Genomic DNA, 18,244 nt, shown 5'->3' with positions numbered 1-18,244 from the left:
CTGAATAATTGTTGCTCTTGATATTGTTAATGATTATTAATGTTGATTAATAGAATGCATAAAACAGGTTTTTATGTTTGGGAGAATGGCACGTCATGTTCTGGCTACATGGGCGTCACTAGGCGCTCTTCTGCCCAGCCCATTCGTGATTGTTTCAGTCCCCTTTAAAACATGAAACCGGCAACAGGCTTCGGCCCGTCTTGTTATAATCAGCGCGTTCTTCAATCCGCAGCGGCGCCGAGCAGAGCGCACTTCAGAAACAGAGGACAGGGTGTGTTGTGTGTGTTCAGCTGAGCCTCATTGGTCTGTCACTGCTCATCAATGTCAAAATAATTAAAAGCAAAGAAAAAGAGAGTGATGGAGATGAGGAGAGACAAATAATCTACTGCCCACTGACATGGTTTTAAAGCTATTGTTCGAAGCTCTAGAGAAAACAGTGATGCCAATCGTCCATCTCAGTTCAGTTCTCATATAATGGTGTCAATGCAGGCAGATCAATAATATTGTTGAATATTAAGTGTCCCCAACTAAGCAAGCCAAAAGCCAAAGACGACAAAGGCGAATGAAAATATAGCGTGATTGGTTATAATGCTCAATGTTGCAAAAAAACGTGTAAAAAGAGTCTGATGCAACATGAGCAGTTGTAAATGTAATGCCACAATCGATGCGTTTCCTTCATTTTCACATTCCGCTTTAATTGCGACAGCTGTAATAGATTTAGTTTAATTGCGCATTTTTAATTTTGGTGCCAATTTTGCCCCAAACTCATATTGATTTCTAACCCAGGACTACACTAATGTAGAGGATAGCAGAGTAGTGTGCAGTATAAACAAATAAAAAATCTATAGCAGGGGTTCTCAAATCCAGCCCATGAGGTCCACTTTAGGTTTAGCTCCAATCTTGATCAAACTCACCTGCTAGTAACACTGTAGTAATCCTGAAGACATCAGATTAGCTTGTTCAGGTGTGTTTAAAAGGGTTGGAGCTAAACTCTGCAGGAAAGTGGACCTCGAGTGCCAGAGTTGAGAACCCCTGATGTATAGATGATGTACAATTTAGAACAGGGTTCCACAAATCCAACCCAGGAGGGCCACTACCCTGCAAAGTTTAACTTCAACCCTAATCAAAGACACTTGTGCAAGCTAATCAAGGTCTTCAGAGTTACTAGACAACTACTGGTATGTGAGTTTGACCACAGATATTAACACTACATTCTTTATTCAAAGACTGTTTATACATTTTTTTGTGATCAGATCACAGGTTGTCAGAGCTAAATCTGATGTTTCGATAATCTTTACACAGAACATTAACATAACATATGGGAGGTCATCAGAAATTAGTGTGACCACACCGAATTTGTAGTGGAAATGCAATCTGTCCTAAATGTGTCCTTATTGCTTTTATATGCTTCCTGCAAAAGTGATGTAGAGTGTGACGGAATAAGGGGGAGTGTCTTGGCAAAATCCAACCACAAGTGGTCACAGGAGACACATTTGGAATGCATGTTCATACCAAATGGAAATGGCAAGTAAATGGAAATTAATATCAGGTACAAATTAAGTCAAAGAGGTTAGCGTTTGAGTGTTTCTTACCCCCATTGAGTGTGAGAGCTGTTCAGCAGTTACACTGAGATTATAGTGATGCACCTCCAGCCGTCTGCACTGACTGTGAAGAACCTGTCGCTCAATGCTTTGCTCTAGAGACAGAGTGAAAGATACAGGGAGAGGTAAGCCTGGCATCACATACACCAGCACACCACAACTTAGGAATTTGCTGAGCTGCTCCTCTGCTGAAAAGAACTATGATATCCATCATGCAACAGTACCGAGTGGTGCCCAAGAGAGCACATATCTTACCTTCTGTGTACTCTTGATACGCTTCAAATATGGCTTCAATGCCCTGCCACCTGGATGTGGAGGGCTCGTCGTCCTCGGTGTCATCTTCCTCATCCTCTTCGTTGGACTCCTCTGCAGAGATCTCCTGGTGGGAGGGCTGTGGGGGGCAGTGCTGTCCGTTGGGCTGAGATGAGGGTGGGTGTGGGTGGGGGTGTGGGTGGGGGTGGGGCTTGGACCGGCCTGGTGTGCTCTGGAGCTCAGGAATGTTATAATGCACAGATGAATCCACTGCATGGTTCTGTTCTGACATGACCAAGGTACCACCTGATAGAGGAAGAGGAGTTTTGATTCTATTAGCTGCTCAGAAGATAGACCTGTTCACACTGAGCACCACAAAATGTTGAAATGAATCCTAAAGCTCTGCTCATTTATGCTAAATGTTCTCTAGTAATCGAGCCACATTACTAACACAGTGTCTCCCTGTTCCTGGAGACACAACAACAGTGCACATTTTTTAACTCTTCTTGCTCGAACACACCTGATTCAGCTCAGTAAAGACTTGAAGACCTGAAATAGATGGGTTCTATAAGGGAGACATCCAAAATGTTGGTGTGTACCTTCAGGAAAACAGATTTTGAGAAACGCTGCTCCACCAGCTGAGCTGCAGGAATGCTGTGCCTTGCTATCTACAGCCTACATAAAACTTAAATAGAACTACTAAGTACCATAGAAGGCAGCTTAATTATGCTCCCTACCTTTTGCAACAGCCTTTGCGTCACCAATGATGCCCTAAAATATTGCCTACATAAGGAGTTGAAACAAAGCAATTCTTATCTGAAGGCTCCCAGTGTGTTCATCGGCAGGCCGTCGTTCTATGTGTGTGCAGTGTGTCCCGCTGTTTCTGTTCGTAACTGTGTTGTTCATGTGCCTGTCAGCACATAAAGCTACATCTTTAATTACATATGATCGCCAATTTCTTCTTGACATTCATACTCTGGCTGTAGACTATCGCCGCGATGGTTATGATGAACGAGAACGCGGATCTTCTAATCCGCCGTTCTTAGCCCGGCTTCCATCGGACATTTGTCGAGTCCCAGGCTGTTCTTTGCACAGAAGGAGACGGGCGAGAAGACGCGGGAAGCGTGGTGGCACTATGGTGTGATTAAGGAAAGCTCGTCGCAATCGTGTTGAACCATTGGAATCTCTCTCTGCTACTTCTCTCGCCTACGTCTCTAACGATAGATTACTCTATTACTTTAATACATCTGAGTTAAGACCTTCGTGCCTCGTACCTCTCTGGCCACAGCACTTGGATTTGGCGTACAGACTGTTACCGGATCAAGCATTTTTAAAATCAAGCCCGCAGGCTGGGGTAAACTTCGGAACTCTTGATCGCGCTCCTTCACAGATGTTGAGCGGCAGCACAGAAGCATCACTGACTCAATCTACGGAACCAACGACTGTAAAGATGGCTCTGTTGAACGTAAGATCGATTTCAAATAAGACATTTTTAATTAATGACTTCTTTTCATCACGTGATATGGATTTTTTGTTTATAACTGAAACTTGGTTAAATTGTGATGAACTTGGCCCTCTTGCCGAAGCGGCACCTGATGACTGTAATTTTGTCAGTTCTCCTAGGACATCGGGTCGTGGTGGGGGGGGGGAGTAGCTACAATTTTTAAGAACACTTTTAAGTGCCGCTTATTATCAGTGGATAATTTTAGCAGTTTTGAAGTTCAAGTACTTTAGAATGCCCTTCTCTGTGCCTTGATTTATCGACCTCCCTATTATAATAAGATGTTTCTGCAGGAATTTTCAGATTTATCTTCTATGGTACCGTATTTTGACAAACTATTAATTTTAGGCGATTTTAATATACATGTGTGTTGTCCCTCTCATCCTTTGGTTAAGGAATTTCTTCAAATTATTGACTCGTTTAATCTCACTTTGTCCATCACAGAAGCTACTCATAAACAAGGCCATACTCTTGATTTGGTGATTTCAGCAGGTCTCTCTGTCAGTAATATAGAGATTGATGAAATCTGTGTATCAGATCATAAGCCAGTATTGTTTAACACTGTACTCAATACTTCAAAGGTTAATGTCAAGTCTTGTGATCATCCAATCCGGTCTGTTAATTCTGCTACATCTAAACATTTCGAAGATGCATTTTTTAGTGATGCTTGCCTTACTGTGTCTTCATTTTCAGAGATGTCTATTGATGATCAACTTAATTATTTTAACACTCTGTGTGGTAATGTTTTGGATGTAGTTGCTCCATTTAAAATTAAGAAACCTAAGTTAAGGTTGCAACCTTGGCTTAACAAGGATACTCGTGCCTCCAGACAGGAATGGAGGAAAGCAGAAAGAACGTGGAAGAAAGATAAGCTCCAAGTATCCTATGAAATTATGAAACATTGCATGGTGAGCTACCAGCACTCTGTTAAGGCTGCTAGGGAAAAATATTTTTCTAACCTGATAGCAAAGCATGCTCACAGTCCAAAGACTCTGTTTAGTACAATACATAATGTACTAAATCCAAATTCACTCTCATTTCCTGATGCTACACCTACAATTTGTGATTCATTTTTGAATTTTTTTGTGGATAAAATGAATACTATTCGTTCTTGTATCCCCAAGTTTGATTTGAACGCACTTTTTAATGACCCATGTTCGGCCTGCTTAACTGAGTTTGAGCCTATTTCTTCTACTTTTCTTGTTGAGCTTTTCAATAAAATGAAGCTTTCCTCTTGCTCCTTGGATGTGGTGCCTCCACGTCTTTTTAGGGAAGTGTTATGTGTAGTTGAACCTTTTGTTTTAACTATTATAAATAGCAGCCTATCTCAAGGTACTGTTCCATCAATCCTGAAACATGAAGTAGTGAATCCACTCCGCAAAAAGGCCAGTTCAGATCCTTAAATTTTAGACAACTATCGTCCAATTTCAAAATGACCATTTTTATCAAAAGTAATGGAAAAGGCTGTTTTCCATCAATTGACGGTATTTTTAAGTGAGAATAATTTATTAGACAAATTTCAGTCTGGTTTCAGACAACATTACAGTACAGAGTCAGCTTTGCTGAAGGTGTTGAATGATCTTTTGCTGGCTGTGGATTCGTGTAACTGTGCAATTTTGTTCCTTCTGGACCTCAGTGCTGCATTTGATACCATTGGCCATGCTATCTTGCTTGAGCGGTTGAGTAACTGCGTAGGAATTCAAGGTACCGCATTGAATTGGTTTAAATCTTTCTGATAGAACATTTTCTGTGGAGGTTGGGAATTTTTCTTCCTCTTCTGTACCATTAACTTGTGGTGTACCTCAGGGGTCTATTTTGGGCCCGCTGTTGTTTTCGCTGTATTTGCTCCCTTTAGGCTCGATTTTTCGAAAGCACAATATTCCATATCACTTTTATGCGGATGATACACAGGTGTATCTCCCTTTGAAAAATGGGGATAATTATGACATAAAGTCTTTGTTGAACTGTCTTGAGGAGGTAAGAGGCTGGCTGGCAGCTAATTTTTTAACACTGAATGACTCTAAAACCGAAATTGTAGTTTTTGGATCACCAGCTTCTAATATACAGATTAAAAAACAACTGGGTCCTTTAAGTGGGAATTCTCATGCTTATACCAAAAATTTGGGAGTGATTTTTGATAAATTTGACAAACAAATTAACTCAGTGGTGAAGAGTAGCTTTTATCATTTGAGATCTATTGCGAAATTAAAAGCATTTTTAACAGTAAAAGATTTGGAGACAGTGATTCATACCTTTATTTCATCCATGCTGGATTATTGTAACTCGCTGTACCTTGGGGTGGCAAAGTCTTCCTTATCCCGCCTACAAATGGTACAAAACGCTGCCGCCAGGCTTCTTACTGGTACTCGAAAGAGGGAACATATTTCACCTGTTCTTGCTTCGCTTCACTGGTTGCCAGTCGAATACCGTGTCAAGTTCAAGGTATTGTTGTACGTGTTTAAGGGGTTAAATGGCCAAGCTCCTTTTTACATTGGATATTACAGATCTTCTCCACCGGAAATGTTCTAGACCCTTAAGGTACTCGAACAAGTTGATGCTCACTGTGCCACGATCTAGACTGAAATTAAAAGGTGATCGTGCCTTTTCTGTCGCTGCTCCGCGTCTGTGGAATGATTTGCCGGAACACCTAAGGTTGTCTTCCACTGTTGATAGTTTTAAATCTTCACTAAAGACTTATTTTTTCTCTTTGGCTTTTGGTTAAATGTAATTTTATGATGGGTTTACGATGTGTTTGTGTCTGTTGGTGTATTTATGTATTTTATATTGTTTGACCTGATTGTACAGCACTTTGGTCAGCAGTGGCTGTTTTAAATGTGCTCTATAAATAAAAGTGCCTTGCCTTGCCTCCCTTTGCACAGAAAACACACATTTTTACATATATGCAGCTTCAGATTTTGTTCCTATCCTGTGACAGCACGTTACATTTTAGTGATGCTGTGTTTTTATTCATATACTTTCCCTGAAGTTCATGTCGTTAGTTGCGTTTCTTTTGGTATGAACAGACACCAAGACACTGTTGTTGCAAAGTTAGTGTTGAATAAGTAATGAAATACCACAATCTGAAAGAGAATTTGAACTGCTAACTACCTTTACTCTTCTGAAGGGCTTTTTGGGTGGACTGCAGTACTGATTCATGGAACTGCTGGGCAAACTCCTCGGCAATGAAGCTCTCCCAGGGTTTGGTCTTTCCGTTGACACTAACGGAACTCTCTTTAGTGAATGAGGGCTGTCGAACACTGTTCAGCAGACTAGAGCTCTTGCCCGGGATGCTGTCGTTGGCTCGACCTTTGTCAGGTAATGCAGCAGGCAAGGGAGAGTCTTTCGGTCTCAAGGGATCCGAGAGGGATTGGTGCTGATCCGAGATGGACAGGGGGTCTGCTGGGGGCTGGGGCACGGACACGGATGGGGAAGGACTGGGGGGCCGTCCATTCAGCAGTTCTTCGGATTGGACTGGAGACTGAGATGACGGGTCTGCAATAAAACAAAATTACAATCTAATGTTTGCATGCTGGTTTATTAATTCATGAACATAGAAAAACATCAAATAGGCTCTTGACCAGAGTGGACTGAAGCAGAAGCACTGGGCAAACTGGGCAATTGCCCAGGGCGCCAGACACTAGAGGCCCTGGGAATATCACATATTGTATGTTTAGTATATTAGTATTAGTACATTTTCAGCTTCAGCATTTGTGGCCTCCTCACAATTACTACAGACAACAATTCTAATTCATTCCACAATGTGTAAACAATACAGAACATGTTAAAGAAAATACATTTACAATAGAAGCCTACTCACAAGAATGATTGTTTTTCATCCACCTTAAAAATGCAGCCGCTAGAGTTCTTACTAGATCAAGAAAATATGATCATATAACACCGATTTTAACATCACTACATTGGTTACCTATAAAGTCCCGTATTAATTACAAGGTATTGCTACTGACTTATAAAGCCCTAAACGGCCTAGCTCCAGTCTATTTAACGGATCTTCTATCGCCCTATAATCCATCGCGCTCTTTAAGATCACTAAATTCGAGGCTTTTGGTCATACCTAGGATATCCAGATCCACCAAAGGAGGGAGAGCATTTTCACATTTAGCTCCAAAACTCTGGAATAGCCTTCCTGATACTGTTCGTTGCTCAGACTCGCTCTCCCAGTTTAAAACTAGAATAAAGACGCATCTCTTCAGCCAGGCATTCATATAATATTTTTAATCTTACAGTTAAATCCCGTCTCTAGTTCATAAATGCCAGAGGAGAACTGGCCCCCGACTGAGCCTGGGTTCTCCCAAGGTTTTTTTTTTTTTTCTCCATTAGGTCACCTGATGGAGTTTTAGGTCACCATTAGGTCACCTGATGGAGTTTTAGGTCACCATTAGGTCACTTGATGGAGTTTTTCGGTTCCTTGCCACTGTTGCCTTTGGCTTGCTCAGTTGGGGATATTTTGGGGATATTTAATTTTATCAATCAATAAATTCCACTAGAAACAAACCTTGTTGTATTATTTTAATTTAATACTGTGAAGCTGCTTTGATACAATCTGTATTGTGAAAAGCGCTATACAAATATACTTGACTTGACTTAAAATGATTTGTACAACTTTACAGCTAAAATATTAACTGTCAAATATTGAACAGGATGCTCTGTTTTCAAAAACATGACATGCAGTGTGTTGCCCTCTATTCATCTCTGTACAGTGTGAAAGGAAACTGTCAAGTCAACTTTATTTTTATAGCGCTTTATACAATACAGATTGTTTAAAAGCAGCTATACAGTGATCAATGATCAATTCAATTCAGCTGTAAAGCAGCTCTAAAAAAAGTGTCATTGTTCAGTGCTGATTCAGTTCCGTTGTAAAGATCATCAATTATTAAATTAGTTCAATTCGGCTATAAAGTAGTTCTTCAGAAAACAGTGATGTCATTGCCCATCCCAGTTCAGTTCTCATTAAATAGTGTCAGTTCAGTCAGATCAATAATACTGTTGAAAATGAAATGTCCCCAACTAAGCAAGCCAGAGGCGATAGTGGCAAAGAACCCAAACTCCACCAGGTGACAGAATGGAGAAAAAAGACTTGGGAGAAACCAGGCTCAATCGGGGAGCCAGTTCTCCTCTGGCCAAATTAAGCAACATGGTGTGGTTTAATCCCAGGCTGCATTACAAGTCAGACGTCAGATTGTGAATTGGTCTCACTAGTATCACTGTCCCCCTCTAACAAATTGTACCACCCAAAATGCCACCATAATCACAGAATTAAAAGTGAAGCATGTTTTTTCATATTTTTACTGGATTTGAAAAATATTCTGAAATCTAGTCAGGCAATTAACATGTTATCATGATGTGTTTTTGGTCCATCCTTGACAGTCTACCACAGATGCTGTGTACAGAGCTAGAGCTGAAAGTATGCATGTTACCATACCGCACATCTCCTGAGGTTCATCCACACAGTGAAACATTCAGTATGTCTCATGGTAATGAGCTGAGAAAACAGACAGTAAAGAACATCTGTCGCTGTCAACTGCTTTCACACACATTGATGTGTGCTGATGCAAGAGTCACAGGGTGGATAAACACATGTGCACAAGCACAAACACACGTGTGAACAGGGAGAAGTGCAAACTGACCCAAGTACGGGGCTGCAGGGCTCCTGGACAGCGGGTGAGGGTTGTGTCTGATGTTGTCTAGAGTCACACTCTTCTTTTTTATGGCCTGCAACAATTCCTCAACCCTCTCATTATCTGAAACACAGGAAGGAAAAGAGAAAGAGACAGACAGACATTAGAGGTACAGCCTGTGATAGCATCTTGGTGTTTGTTTGCTGCCGGAAGCTCTGAGGCGAAAGTAAAGCTGCTTCATACATGGTCCACATCGAGACTTTGACCATCTTGCTTCAAATTGTATTCACCTTATTCCGCCCCGCCCACTTTTACTTCTGTCCAGTACTTCCGTTGTAAACCAACTTCCGGTTTAGCGGACCCTCATTCAATTTCGATGAGAACTGCAGAGAAGTCTCACTGATAAAATGTCACATAAGATAAGCTAATTTGTGCCAAATGTGCTATGTACGTGTGTACCAACAGCACAGCAATGCACTGTTTCTCGGGGTAATTTTTAAACGACTTTTAGGTGTTTATACGACCCGTCTGCCTGTCTGATCGCAGCCCGGCCGATGTGTAGTGTTTAGCCTACATTAGCCACAAACATCTAATGTTGTAATGGTCTCACTACAGGACACATACACATGCTATACCTTGTTTGAAAGCTATGGTCCTCTAGAATTCAGTCGCTGGATTTATTTTACAGCCATTACTTGTGTTAGAGATCAAACCATAAGAAATTGCAGCTAGCAGTTAGCTAAGCTAACGTTACCCTCTTGTTCATCTAGTTGAGGCTCTACTTTCTTTCTACACCAGTTCGTGGCTATTTTTTTCTCATCTGTTGGCTATACACTGCAAATGTATCTGGTGATTAAGCAAACAAACTGTGGTGTAATAATGTTTCAAACTTTACATGTAGTAGTGTTTGTGCACATCTTCATAACTAAGTAATAGCTATTAGAAAGACACAGCTATTAAATAATTTGATTGTGGCATTGTTTCAAAAGCTTCAAGTGAAATGTACTTTAGTACGTTGCAGCAGTTGTTAATAACCATAGGCCAACGCATTTGGCTATGATATTATAGTTTATCTACTTATATCAAGACAGATAACAGATTGGACCAGGGCAAACAAAGCGCTAAGTAGCTAAACCAGGAAGTGAGATTACGCGGATGGCGCCACCCAGTGCTACTTCCGGAATAAGGTGAATTATATGACTCTGAAGTAAACTCTAGTGTGAAAATTTCCAGAGAAATATAAAACAAACATACAGCATCAGTATGAACATGATAAACCGCATGAGTACCTCTTCTCTGCTGCTGTGTGATGTGGTTGAGGCTGAAGATGGTGAGGAAGCGTTTCTTGTCCTCCAGCTCAGGGCTTTTGTTCATGTCCTCTGGGGTAAAGCGGGTTATTAGGGGGGCAGGAGATGGCCGCTTGCTCTGAATAGCTGGCGGGGAGGGACTTCTCTCTCTCAGCATGCGCCTCCTCTTCCTCCTCTTCACCTCCATCATCTCCTCCCGACGGGCCAGAGTCGTCAGGTCAAACATCTGCAGAAACTCCATCTTCTGTAGGAAGAGAGAGGTACATTGATCAATAAATTCTGCTTTTACTGGGACGTGTGAGACGTGATGGGATCCCCAAAGAACCAAAAATCTACACAAAGAAAAAATACTTGCAAGCAGTACTCTGATAGTCAAGCATGATGTTGTGGGGATTTACCTCAGTGGAATCGTCTAGTTTGAGTGGCGGCTGTTCAGCGACCCTCCTGAGATGAGCTCGCACCTCTTCCTCATCACTCTCATCATAAGAGTCGTCCAGCTCATAGAAGTAACCTACACAAGATATCATTGAACACTCATAAACACTTAGAAATGACCTTCAAATGATTCAAGCTAGTCACAATGGATAAAAACAGTAAGATTAAAGGCCAAAGAAAACTTCAGTTTTGACACGTATGCTTTGTGCCAAACACGTAGCCCTCAAAGTATACCTCATTTAATAACATGTACCACGTGTGGCACTAGAAAGTTTCATCCTTAGTCCATTGTCTGCTGTATTGAAGGCGCCATTACGTCATGCGCATTTCACACATTCAATATTTGATGTGTACTTGGGGCTTAATCTGCAGATATATGGCCATTTTAAGATTGTTTTTATTGGCTCATCATCATGCAATTAATAGACGTGTTTGCTATATAAAAATATTGTAGCTTTAAGCTACTGAAAATTTGGTCTGTAGTCAGTAGTCAGTAGTCTGTTTTCTACTTCTATATTTCATTTATATCATCTCATTTGCTTACACTAAATTATATTACTCAGCAGCATAATACCTGCTGTTGGCTGTCCTGCTCTATAGATATTCGTAAACCACGACCAATAATTTGTGGTAATTATCATTTTTCTGGGCTGTGTGAACAGCATTTTCAGTTTCTCTGTTTCCACTTACCTTTCTCTCTGGCTTCTCTGCGTCTTCTCTCCTCCAGGTCTAGTTTGCTGACCGCTCGTCTGTGCTGCTGCAGGAACTCATCATACACTAACATGGCATCCGGTGCGAGGCGTGAATGCCCCTGGAGGCTCTTAAAAGACCCGCTGGACTTCAGGCCTGAGCTCAGCTCTCCGTACGGCCCTGAAATACTCAGCGGTGCCCTCTGCTGGTTCAGGAAGCTCTGGGTGGATTTTTCCAGCTCTGCCAAGAAAGTGTTCTGCTCAGAGAACCCACTGGGCCGGATGGGGGGATATTTATCCAGATTGTCCTTTTTCCGAGATCCCTCTTCCAGCTTTTCAGAGTTGTAATGCCGCTCGTGTTTGGAGTGGGGTAAGGGAAGCCGACTGATATCGTAGTGACCCAGACTCGGGGGGTCGTGCAAGGTGCGTCTAGAGTCGGAGGTCGTCTCGATGAGCGACACAGGGTTCCAGAGCGTGGTTGGTGGTGGGGGGGCCTGGTCTTTGTGCTGGTGTTTTGGGGAGATAAGAGGGGGCGGAGCTCCCAGGAGAGGATGGGTGTCTCTGTCTCGGTCACGATCCCTGCTGTTGGGCTCGTGGTGGTTTGGTACAGGTCTAAAAGAGGAAATAATCTTTAATTATCACTGTCACACACACACACACACATACACATTTTCCAATCTCTGTTAGCTATGACCTCTGCAATGCTACGAAACTAAAGCCACATTACTGTCCCAAGGTTTTGCAACCCAAACTTAACTAACACACAGCGGCACTTGTATCAGTCTTTCGTACACTGTATAAGATGTGAAAATCTGAGCTGCTCATTGAAGGCAACTGGATTTATACCAATTTTGAACCATTACTCTGACACCCCAACCAAACAAACTAGACTCTTATATATTGTAGACTCCTCAACCTCAAGTGTGAAAACGTCCCTACCTGTGTCCCTCTATATGCAGGTCCGGAATTTCCCCCTGTCTGCCCAGGTCCAGGTGCTGGTCTAGGACCTGCTGACGGAATTCTGACACCTGGTACTGCCTGTCCTCTTTCTCTTGCCGTAGCTTCCGTTGCCGGGCCAACCAGCGCTCTTCTTCATTATTGCGCAGCATCATGGTGGCCGCTGTCAGACTGGCAGGTCCCGCCCCCCCAGGGCCCAGATACATGCCATGGGCGGAGACGAGGCTGGGCACAGGGTGGTGGGTGGAATTTAGAGAGTGGTGGAGTCCAGGCTGGATGGGTTTAGGGGTTGTAAGGATGGGCTCTTTGGTTTTATCTGGGGGAAATAATAGGCATAATGTTTAGCTGCATAGAATGATGGCTCACACAAGTGAGACAAAGATTATATAATGCACATTATCCATTTTCTAAATTAATCTTATTAATCTCATTGTTAACGATTCATCCATGCATACGTTTCATGCCGGACTTCTCCAATCATTTAGTCAGCTTAAATTCGGCCCTTTCATTCAATCGACTGAAAATACTAGTATTCAGATCGGCTTCAATCCAAACAATAACTTTAATTAATACATAATACATTTCACTCTGGTGTTTGTCACAATATGGAACAAAAAGATCTGATACTGGTATTTCCATTACATCGCAACTTATAAAATACACTTAAATTGAGCGGGACCAGTGGAGTGAATCTTATGTCCAGGTCACGTTCCACTCCTAAATATTTAAGACGATCAAGCATTCACCTAAGCATTCATATTCTTTTTGTGGTTCAGAACATGTGAATCAATATTCATACCAGGTCTGTTCGTAGTGATTCTGTCTGCAGGTTTGGCCCTGTCGTCTGGAGGGCCTCTCAGCCCATGAAGCTCAGCCAGATAGTGGCTCTCCACAGCCTTCTCTCGTGCCGCCCTCTCCTTCTGTCGCTCCATCTCTCTCTCACGCTCTCTCTCTTTTTCCCTCTCTCGCTCTCGTTCTCGCTCTCTGTCTCTCTCACGCTCCAGCTCCTTCTCTCTCTCCCTCTCTCGCTCGCGCTCTTTTTCTCGCTCGGCCTCGCGTTCTCGCTCTTTCCCTCGCTCTCTCTCTCTCTCTCGCTCTCGCTCTCTCTGTCGCAGCTCGTCCTCCATCTGAAGTCTGTGGAGACACACCACACACATACAGATGAGCTCAAACTACAGAAACATATGGGGAATATGGGTTTTTGTTTGTGAATGTCCTGAAGTGTTGGTGAAACTACTTCTGAAGTTTGTCCAGAAAGAGCTTGTCCAAGCTACTAATGAATTTAAACTAGTTGAACCACAGTCCCCTTTTTAAGTTACACTACAAGCTATAAATAGAGTAGCTAACCTGCATTAATGATATTTAAAGGAGCAATATCTTTAACTATTAGTTGGAGTCAGAGCGCTACTTAAATTATAATATTCAGTATCATTATTAACATATATTATTTTATTTTGTATACAAAATAATATCTGTAAGAGGAATATAATGCTGTAAAATGCTCGTATACACAGGGACTCTTTTAAATGAACGTAGGGCCATTACCATCACAAAAAAAAAAATGACTGTGGTACAATATTATATGGTATAGTGATGTATCAGGTAATAATACATTTATATATTCCGTTATTAAGGTTGACATATAATCAAGGTGTTGTTGCATACCTCTCTGACAAGCGCTCAGACTGTAGGCTAGACAGTGAGGGGTGGCTTAGGTCTCCAGGGTAACGCACCCCTGGCAGGTGCATGTGTACTGCAGATGGGTGTAGAGGAGGTAGAGCTCCCCCTGTAGGCAGTTGATAGAATGGCGACCTCAGCGCTGACAGACAGAACGGATCATCCATTCTAAGAAAGACAAAGATATACTTTATGCAAACTTTTTTAAAAAGCAGATGATTAGTCAGGTAGAAATAAGCCATTCATAGATTGACTGCTCTAAAAAATGTGAACCCTGTGGCTATTTCAAAACCATGCTGTTTTTGTCTGTGCATCCTGACCAGCAACTATATTAGCAATCTCACCAACTGATGTTTTGTTTTTTCATTAGAGCTTGCTGAAGTTATCTTATCTGCCATTAAAATACTCAAGCTCTTTAAAGGTGAAGTATGTAAGAATTTTTATGTTATAATACATTCTTTTAACCCAGTTTATTGTTCATTGACTACTGTAAGTATAGGTTTATCTTTCCCAAAAAAGTAAACATTGAGCCTTTCATGCACCTTCAAAACATTGAGAGCTATCCCCTCAGTTTGGGGCGAGGCTACTCAAGCAGGCAGAGCCCAAGTGTGTTTACCCGCTGTGGGACCATGACTGATGCATTACATGGGAAAAGACATTCAGCTTCGGTGTCAAAAGTGCAAGCCAAAATTAGCTGCATTTAGAACTTCAAAGATTAAACAGGGCACGAACATGTTTAATCAAACAGGGCATTGTGATGCAACATGATACAATGGACACTTCAATAACATACAGCATCATCATGTACCCGTTCAGAAAGACAAATGTATCAGTTTATAATGTTTACTTTGATTTGTCCAGTGTAAACAGTCTCAACTAGTTGTGGTGTGTCATGTCTATAAAAGTGCAGATATGTTGAAATGGTTTATTGTAAGTGAGATGCTTGCATTCGCTCTAAACAGAGTGTTAGTCTACTCAATTGCCTACTCATGACACATAGCAACACAGCTGAAAGGATTCCTAATATGTTAGAACTTTTTTTTAAAGAACCTATTGAGAAACCTCATTTGGCGTTTGCAAAATATGCTTTATTTTTGCAATTTCGATAGGTGCAACTAGTTTCCTGTGTTCTTTTGGAGTGGAACAGTATAAATCGCCATTCATATTCATGTATGCAAAAAAAACAAAAACACTGCATAGTCTTGTCTGTATGAATAAAATATAAATTGATTCTTATTAAAGACACAAAAGAAATTCAGTCAAGAGCAGTGAGTGATTTTCTCTTTGTCTTTTGTTGTTTTATTGTTGGTAACATTAATGACAGATAGCAGCAGGTATATTAGGTATATATATATATATATATATATAGATATAGATATAGATATATATATATATATAGATATATATATAGATATATATATATATAGATAACCATATATATATATACCTGCTGTTACTTTAAGAATGAATATACTGGCACACATCCAGGTTTTGTCCAACTGTTTACGTTCATATAACCAACTGTGTTTATGTGAATACTGTACACGATAGGCATTTTGACATAATTGTCAGTGTATTTGACAATTTAAGCGCAATAAGCCACAAAAGAAAACAGAATTTGGGATGGCATGTTGTCTGAGAGGCGTCTTTCTGTGCGAGTGCTTCAGGGGTGTCAGCACGAGCACCGCATTGAGTTTGTTTTTCACAGCTTATTGCGCTTAACTCAAGTTTTGCATCTGCTACGCGATATAGCGATATAGCAAAATCTTTTATTTCGTCAAAAACTTTATATCGTCGCCACGATATATATCGTCATACCCCCCCAGCCCTATCTGAAAGAGAGTAAATGATGACAGAATCATCGCTTCTTTTGTTTCGTTTCATTCTCAAGTCTCAGCTAATGTCTCTAGGGGTTTAAATGTGTTAGTTGTTGCATGATTGTGTACCTGTAGTGTGAGAAGGAGGGGTGGTGCAGGTATCCAGGATGGTAGTAGGCAGCAGCAGCTGCAGCAGTGGCAGGATCAAGCCCCAGTGGTAACGAGGGCATGCGTAACTCCTCGGCTGTGGTGTAAGGACGAAACCCCCTCAGATATTCCTCAGGAACACTGGTCGGGGGCACAGCATGTGGCATCTGACGGGGCAGACTGTCAGTGAAACAGAAGAAGATAATTTAAAGCAATAGAGCCAATAAAAAATGAAAAAGGAGAAGGATGTGCTTTCACGAGTTGTGCCTGAAGTAGGATGGGAAAAGTGATGTCAAAAGTAATGATACTTCGGTACCAAGATGATACTTCAATTTAAAAACGCAACAATACCAGAACTTTCTGCAGTACCAATAGTACCGGGTCAATCCGGTACCCACTTATAGGCAGCTGCTTTCAAAGCTTTCTATTCTGCCAAGTACACATAGCAAAGTTTCGGGAGTGGCAACTGTAATTAAATGCGGGTCTGTTCTCTTACCTGTAATGTGTTTCTTTGTTTTTCAGTTTATAACTTTTCATTAGATTTTTTTAATACAATGCTTACTTAATAGAACAATATTTAAAGGCTAATGTTTTTGTGGTTCAGCACATGTGAATCAAAATCGAATGTTTTAATGTATTATTAACTTATAATTATTAATAGCATTAATAATTAACTAATTTCATATTTTATTTTCAAATAGTTAAATGCTATGGTATCAAAATTGGTACAGAGAACTGGAAAAAAATGTGGGTATTGAAACTGAAATTTGGTACTGGGACATCACTAGAGAATTGTGAATTTTAGCTTTATTTAGCTAACAAAGTGGAAAGGAATCACTTTACAATAAGGTTTCATTTGTTAACATTAGTTAACTACATTAGTTTACATTTACTAACAATGAAAAATACATCCAAAGCATATATTAATCTTAGTTAGTATTAATTTCAACATTTACTAAATACATGGAAAGTTGTACTTGTTCATATTAATTAATGGACCTGAGCTAATATGAACTAACAATCAACATCTGTATTTTTATTAATAATTAACCAGTGTTCAGTTCACCATTAATTACCTAGACTGTGGCGGCCCGCATTTAATCTGTCCTGCCACAGTTTCATAATGAACTGACACTATTTTTACATTTATCATAACATAAAAGATCTCTCACATTGTGTTTTGCACTATTGATTTGGCAAAGTATTTGTAACTTGAACTAAAATCCAAACTATGATATGGCTTAGTGCGTGTACCAAACCACAAAAGGCTGTGACTTATTTCAAATAAGTGTTTAAACTTATTTGTTCATGCTTTTTTTGTGTGTTCATGCTTGATTGTATGTTTTATCATCTAATGCAATGCCATTCATTTATTTCGAAGTGTGATTTAATTGAACAGACACTTTTTTTAAATCACTGTAATGCATATACAATATCTTCCTAATATGTTTCAACAGATGTCTTAATATTATTATTAAATTATTATTATTATTATTAATATTATTACTCAAAATATGAAACTATAATTATCTTTACCAAAATTAAATTTTTTACTGGAGCGCATTTCACTTTGCTTTTTTTAGTCAGTGTATTTTAAGGAAGACGAGAATTGAAATAATAGTATAGTAGCACTCTTGGGAAGGAAGGAGGTCAGTAATACTCACTTAAGGGGCTGAAAGCGTGAGTCCTGCATCACAGACGCGGGCGTCAAGCCAAATGCGTAAGGGTTTCCAATTAGGTGGGCTGAAACAGTGGGACCCCCCTTCTCTTGAGTAGAAGAAGACTCTGAACTTAACCTGTCCCGGCTGAGTCCACGGGGACCTGACTCTGCCTAAAAAGACAAGAGAGGAGCGCTTTGTGTGAGAAGTGTGCAATTACAACTTCTTTAAAACAAAGAAAACAGAATCGAGTCCTGAAAGGAGCCTGCCTCCAACTGAACATCCCCACACACTGAATGACACACACATGCTGCCTAACCCCAAGCAAACCCCATAATCAACAGCATTTCTCAGATGTGCCTAAAACTTTCAACAATATGTAAAGCCTTGTTTATGCTTGACGTGTTCACTCCGGCACAAACCACAGCAGATGGTGCTCTAGAGGCATTTCCACTCCACATGCTCCAGCCCCAAACTTTTTTTGTTAGCCGAACTCAGATGTAAAATATTTACTTGAAGTACTCCCTTAAGGCTAAATTAATATTTAAATAATTTAACAGTTTAAGG

General features: G+C 40.7%; 1 protein-coding gene across 2 annotated transcripts in view; it reads right to left on the bottom strand.

Moving 5' to 3' along the window:
* gse1b (Gse1 coiled-coil protein b) overlaps window positions 1-18,244 on the bottom strand; it is a 268,293-nt gene that overhangs the window by 2,150 nt on the left and 247,899 nt on the right. For both annotated transcript variants that reach the window (XM_084408577.1, XM_084408578.1), the window contains exons 5-16: window positions 17,684-17,850; window positions 16,002-16,199; window positions 14,044-14,223; window positions 13,178-13,512; window positions 12,361-12,694; window positions 11,423-12,033; window positions 10,696-10,808; window positions 10,280-10,541; window positions 9,000-9,113; window positions 6,463-6,846; window positions 1,857-2,159; window positions 1,593-1,696 (exon numbers count right to left, since the gene is read on the bottom strand). In XM_084408577.1, the coding sequence (XP_084264703.1) occupies window positions 1,593-1,696; window positions 1,857-2,159; window positions 6,463-6,846; window positions 9,000-9,113; window positions 10,280-10,541; window positions 10,696-10,808; window positions 11,423-12,033; window positions 12,361-12,694; window positions 13,178-13,512; window positions 14,044-14,223; window positions 16,002-16,199; window positions 17,684-17,850 (3,105 nt within the window). The remainder of the gene's footprint in view (window positions 1-1,592; window positions 1,697-1,856; window positions 2,160-6,462; window positions 6,847-8,999; window positions 9,114-10,279; window positions 10,542-10,695; window positions 10,809-11,422; window positions 12,034-12,360; window positions 12,695-13,177; window positions 13,513-14,043; window positions 14,224-16,001; window positions 16,200-17,683; window positions 17,851-18,244) is intronic.

The sequence above is a fragment of the Rutilus rutilus genome, assembly GCF_951802725.1.
Source record: "Rutilus rutilus genome assembly, chromosome: 5".
NCBI classification, from domain to species: Eukaryota; Metazoa; Chordata; class Actinopteri; order Cypriniformes; family Leuciscidae; genus Rutilus; species Rutilus rutilus.
This window is presented reverse-complemented; position numbering and strand designations above follow the sequence as displayed.